The sequence below is a fragment of the Trachymyrmex septentrionalis genome, unplaced genomic scaffold (assembly GCF_001594115.1).
Source record: "Trachymyrmex septentrionalis isolate Tsep2-gDNA-1 unplaced genomic scaffold, Tsep1.0 scaffold66, whole genome shotgun sequence".
NCBI classification, from domain to species: domain Eukaryota; kingdom Metazoa; phylum Arthropoda; class Insecta; order Hymenoptera; family Formicidae; genus Trachymyrmex; species Trachymyrmex septentrionalis.
In genome coordinates this window covers 1,926,845-1,933,169 of record NW_017305843.1, presented here as the reverse complement: position 1 = coordinate 1,933,169, position 6,325 = coordinate 1,926,845, and the positions used below count along the sequence as shown (strand labels likewise).

General features: G+C 31.7%; 1 protein-coding gene across 4 annotated transcripts in view; it reads left to right on the top strand.

Moving 5' to 3' along the window:
• The window catches only part of LOC108753181 (acetylcholine receptor subunit alpha-like), an 86,654-nt gene extending 83,897 nt beyond the window's left edge, over positions 1 to 2,757 (top strand). For all 4 annotated transcript variants that reach the window (XM_018494552.1, XM_018494550.1, XM_018494551.1 and 1 more), the window contains 2 exons: positions 1,432 to 1,633; positions 2,328 to 2,757. In XM_018494552.1, coding sequence (XP_018350054.1) covers positions 1,432 to 1,633; positions 2,328 to 2,537 — 412 coding nt within the window. In that variant the 3' untranslated portion in view covers positions 2,538 to 2,757. The remainder of the gene's footprint in view (positions 1 to 1,431; positions 1,634 to 2,327) is intronic.
• The last annotated feature ends 3,568 nt before the right edge of the window (positions 2,758 to 6,325 follow it).

Here is a 6,325-nt window from a genome sequence, read left to right as displayed (position 1 = left end):
GCGAGCAGAAGCTTTATGCCTGATATGGTTGCGATGTTCGGCAATTCTGGTTTTCAATTTCCTGCCCGTCTGTCCAACATAAGACGCGTCACAATTATTGCACAAAATTTTGTAAACGACACATTACTTTTAGATGTGCGGGGACAAGTGTCCTTCTGGTTTTTTTATGTATATGTCCATTTTGTTAGGGCTGTGGAAGGCTACCCTGATATCGCTTTTGTTTTTATTTAGTGTTCTGAATTTCTCCGTATGAAGCGGAATGAAAGGAATCGTAAGCCAAGAGGTAGATTCATTAGTAAAGTCACTGTCAGTCACAACATTATGTACTTTGTGTCTCTTTTTAATCCTTTTTAATCCAATTTTTAATCCTTTGATTAATAGAGTCGAAAATGAAGTCCAGTGGATAGTCATTCTGTAGTAAAATATTAATGATAAAGGTCAAATTTTTAGTGTGAAACATACCGTCGGATAATAAAAAGGCTCTGTCGACTAATGAAAAGATGGTGCCTTTTTTCTGCGTCAATGGATGATTGGAATGAAAGTTCAAAAACCTACCTGAAAACGTTGGCTTACGGTACCAATCAAAATTACAGCGATTTTTGTTGATAGACATGGTGACGTCCAGGAAATTTATCGTATTTGCGCCTCTTTCAACGATAAACTGCAGGCGCGGATGGAATGAATTGAATCGTTCTAATAACCGGTCGATTTGTGAGGGAGGCAACGCAGTGCATATGTCGTCAACGTATCTATTTCTCCGAATATTTTTATACATTGATATACGTCGTTCTGCTTCGTTTTTTACTTTATGTATCTTTGATTAATATCTTTAATTAAATGTGTTATATTTTATGCGTTGACTCTTATTTCGCCGTTTACTTTGTTTATTTATGTTATATATAAAGAGTCTTTACACCGTTGTTATTTAAGTATCGTTTTGTTTTATTCCAATTTTATTTTCAGTGAACCAAAGTTTAATGTGAGTACAGAAATATTCTGATTTCTTCAGTGCTTTTGTTATAATTTTGTTTAAACGTTAAGAGGTACGATATAGGCGACTTTCCCCTATACGTATATAGTTAAATTTTTAAATATTTCAATTAACTTGTTTCCATGTAACTTAATTTTACAATACATTTTACTGACTTACTTTGATGATATTTTGTGACTAATCAATACTACAAATAATAAAAAAGATAAATGTCAAAAAATTCAATGGTGTAAAAAATATCGAAAATAACACTAAGATAAATACACTATATTTTCATGTTTTTTAGACTTAATACTAACTATATATTTTTAGCTGTTTTAAAACTTTTTAAGCTGGATATTTTTGCGCAATATATTGTATGCTTCTTCGATTCATATTCTTATGTTTTTAGAATGTATATTTATTTAGGGTTTCGTTTTGTGACTGTATTATCTGCTTAGGGGATTGGAAGAAAATTTAGAAAGCCATAGCCACGATTCGCAAGCGGCACCTACACCGCCGTCGCAACTTCTAGCAGGGGAGAGCGTCAACCGAATCTGTAACACACTTAAGAGTTGGCATCTTTGCCCAGAAATAAGTAAAGCCATAGAAGGAATCCGTTTTATCGCCGATCATATAAAGAAAGAAGAGGATATTAATAAAGTAATTATAATTTTACGTAACTTAGATAACAATGTAGTATTTTAACTTATATAACATAACACAATTTAAAAGAGATCTTTATAAGATATTTATTTAATAATTAGGATATTAAAAAAAAAATTAGAATGTTCAAAAAATCCCAAATTAAGAAATTAAGAAATTTTCTCTTTATGAGGTTTATATTTATTTTTTAGGTTTATGCTAAATGTTATTTAATAAATATTTTTAATACAATTTGAATTTCGAATTAGATAATAAAATATTTGAATAGCTGCTTTCTTTATATTATATGGAAAAAAAACGTTTTAAATAAAAATATTACGTAATTTTTGTCATAAAATCAAAATACATTTCAGAATAGGAGAAAATTCAATACAGTATGTATTTCCTTTATATATTCATAAACTCACTGCTTTGCGTAGCTTTAGAAAACATACACGAAACAAACGATTTTGCTGAAATACATAAATTTATTAAATTAGGCCAAATATAGATCTAAAAATAATTATGTTGGATACTTAAACTGGTTGCCAAAATGTCACAATGTTTTTATAACATTATTGTTGTGCTCGAGCAACATAATTATTTTTAGATATGTATTTGGCGATTAATTTTGATATACTTAAGCAAAACGTTTTTTTCCGTGTATGAAATACTTTAAGTTCTTGATTGTCATTTATGAATTCAACCGTAGATCAAGGAGGATTGGAAGTATGTCGCAATGGTGATCGACAGATTATTCCTATGGGTCTTCCTGATAACCGTAAGCGTCGGCTCGGCCGGAATTATACTACGGGCGCCGTCCTTGTACGACACACGCACCCCCATTGACATACAGCTCTCCGAAATCTCCCCGGACACTGCCAGACCACCAACTCCTAATTTCTTTCCGAGAAATCCTTAGGGTGTCCTCTAAGGGATAATTGCATTAATGCCGCGCGTAAAACACATATACAAAACTGAAAATACACATATTGTATTTTGTGTACGTGTTTTATACTCGGCATTAATATAACAACATCTACTATATAACTACATCGACACAAGCGAAACGTATTACCTAACGTCCGAAAGACTGAAGCCGAAGACCTAGCGAGTGACTCGGTGGTAATGCGAAAGTCGACCCTGACGAAAATGAGAAGTTTCATAAATGTTTGTTTAACGTTTACACAAGCATTTGTATGGAATTGAGGAAAACATTTTTTGGGCTCAGTTTTTAAGGCTTTTATGCAAACGGCTTAAAGATGTTTGCGTAAAAGTCTTACAAAACTGAGATTCAATAATTCGCCACATTGGAATAGCGTTTGTTGAACGGAAGAAAAATGCTCTCATGGTATTGAGAAATTCAATTCACGTCTCACAGTGAATTTCTCTGAATGAGAGCATTTTTCTTCCTCTCTGCACGAAGGTGCATCAGCGTTTACTGAGCATCCCTTGAAAAGCGTTACTTTAGCATTGCAGAACTTTCATGAAACAATATATACTGTATTTTATAAGCGTTCTGAAAGTGTTTAAAACCCAATGGTGTTCTGTAAGCATTCTTATAAAGTTTGAAAACATATAACTCTTAAAAAATCGTTATCGAACGGTTGTCAACGTTTTATAAAGATCCGTATTTTCGCCAGGGGATGAATGCATGTCGTTCGATTTTACCACCGATGAAATTTAATAGTCTCGTCGATTACTTTACAATACATTTGCGTCACTATCGCGAACAAAGAATTCTTATTATTATTAACCCATTAACTGTCACACTTTTATTTTTTATGTTTGATGATATAAAAATTTACTATTGGTTAATTAAAAATAAAAATAATTAATTTAATAATAAAACTTATTATTAACGATAAAAAAAAATAAAAAATCGCTGGTCCACAAATGAGGATGACCCCTACTGGGTTAAGGCGATGTGTATTTCTTACTTCTTTGTTTTGCGCAATAGATATTTGTTAATTAAACAATTTCTGCAACGAAATGTGAGAAAATTAAAATAAGTTAAACAATAAGAGAAGAACTTCTCTTATTGTTTGAAAGAATGATGGCAGTTTAGGGTCAAAATTTGTCTGTGATAAAAACATACAAAATCGGCCAATCTTTATAGATTTGGACGTGCTGAACTCGAATATAAAGCTTGAAATTCTCCAAAGTCCGGAGAACTTTATGGAAATGCAATTTTTCTGCTTTGCAATTAATTAATCCGAACTCAGCTCGAGGAAAGCTCATAATGGCATAGCTGAGTATGTGACCTCATAGTTATGAGCCTATAGTTAAATAATAATAAAATAAAAAGAATAAAATTCAGACTGACACATGACAAATATACTGACACATGACTTAATGAAACGATTAGATTCTACAAGACATATTATAAGCTTAAAATTCTTGAAAGTTCTTCCGAGAAATTTTGTGAAAATGCAATTTTTCTTTTTCAAGTTCAGCACGTCCAAATCTATAAAAATTGACCGATTTCATACGTTTTCATTATAGGCAAATTTTAGCCCTAAACTGCCACCGTTCTTTCAAATAAAATTGTGAAAGAAGGAGCTGTGAAGTCAACGTAATTAACCCTAGTATGTCATTCATGGGTTGAATGTGCCCTATGCGATTTATTACATTATTTTAACTTTTTTATAATATAATTTGAAGACCCGGATTAAATTAAAAAATTTAATATTTTACAATTTTTTTTTAAATAGTCATTTTTTGCAAATTTTTCCAATAACATTTCTATGAAGCATTAATTAAAATTAAAATTACAATGACTTACTAGAGTTCATAACAGTAGGAAAAAATGTTTTATATATAATTATATAAAATTATGTAATAATATATATAATTTTATATAATTGTATATAAATGGACATATTTTATATGTAATTGTATATAATTATTAGGATTGGATATTATGAGCACTGCAGTTAATATGAGCACACTTTATATTCCTGTAACGGTTCGTCCTAGTAGTGCCAATTATTATAGATGCATCTGACCAAACTGTTACTATTTTGTAATACTACAATATAAGTACATACAGTACGGACACTGAAAATCGACACCTTTGATGTAGTGGATTTCAGAATACGTGTATTCAATAAAAAGATGATAGCAATAAAAAGATAACATTCACATAATATATTAAATAGTAATAATAGTAAATAAAAAATAATAATTTATTAAATAATAAAATTGTAATTAAACAATTATACAGGGTGTCTCAGAAATAGGGTAGGAGCCGCATTGGGGACACAGAATAGATCAAGGGGAAAAAGATGATACATATATTATATTTTGAGGTATTCGCTGTAGTTTTTGAATTAGAAAAGGAACCATTTAAGCCAACGTGCGGTGAAGTCACGCCGCCGAGAGTGAGACGCAATGGGTCACAGTATATCGGACATTCTATGCCCCCAATGTGACTCCTACCTTATGTCTAAGACACATTGTATATGAAAAAATAATATTCAAAATGTGAGTGCAAAATGATGAAATCATTATGTATAATATTCAGTGTCAAAATTGATGTCCAGATATGTTACATATAAACCAAGAGATCAATTACGATAAAAAGATCTGAATCGGCTAAACGCAAAAGTTAAAAAAATTCAAGACTTAAGGACATATCTTTTCCGTTGCAACTATTTGAAATTACCCATACGTAATGTTATTATGCTCGTATTATTCAAAGTAAATCTATAAAAGAACGGTCTATAATCGAGTATCATATCTTTTTCGTTGCAACTATTTGAAATTACCATCACAATGATCTATATGTAATGTTATTCTTTTGATACCGATTTTTTTGTTTAATTATTGCTGAAGAAGGACCTGTGTGTCCCAAAACGTCCAATTTTATGTTATTACTTAATGTTCTTTGTTTAATAAATTTATGATATATCGTTTTTAACCCCTCAATTGGCTCGATTATAAACCGTTTTTTATAGATTAAAAAAAATAATATTATTGCATGAAAAGTGTAATTAAATATAAAATGTTATAACCGTTGTCTTATAACCGTTCATAACATGTATGATTATATAGATATAATATATCTAGATATATACAAGCAAACATTTAACCGACGCATACCCATTAAACATGGGAGACCACATAAAAAATTCAGTGTCCATACCGTGTGTACTTATTCTATAATATTACTTACTAAATATTTGTAAATGTAACATTATTTTTTGATTATATTAAACAAACATTTGATTGGCATTTGTTCTAATAAAATGTTTTATATATGCAGGATTTTTGAAAATTAGAGATAAGTTTTTCGCACATGTGGTAGAATGGACTAAACTGAGAAGAAAAGTCCTCTACCATTTTACAATTGTCGCAATGGTTAACGAGTTATTAATTTAAGAAAATAGCCAAATTTGCCCAGTCCACCAAATGCAAGCGCGTGACAGGATAATACCCGCCCCGCGCGGCGAAGCGCGCATCCGCCGTCGCGAAGCACGTTGTTTGCATATACAGGGTATCTCGTAAGATGGATCGGGGCCACATTGGAGGCGGAGAATGGATCAAAGGGAACAAAAAAATCTTATACCATTTTAAGATACTTGCTATAGTTTTCGAATTAGAAAAGGAAACGTCTAAGTCAATATACGGTTAAGTCGCGCCGCGCGAATTCGTAGGACGGCCCACACTCGAGCGGCAGCGGCGGCGCAGGGAGGGAAAAGAAGCGCT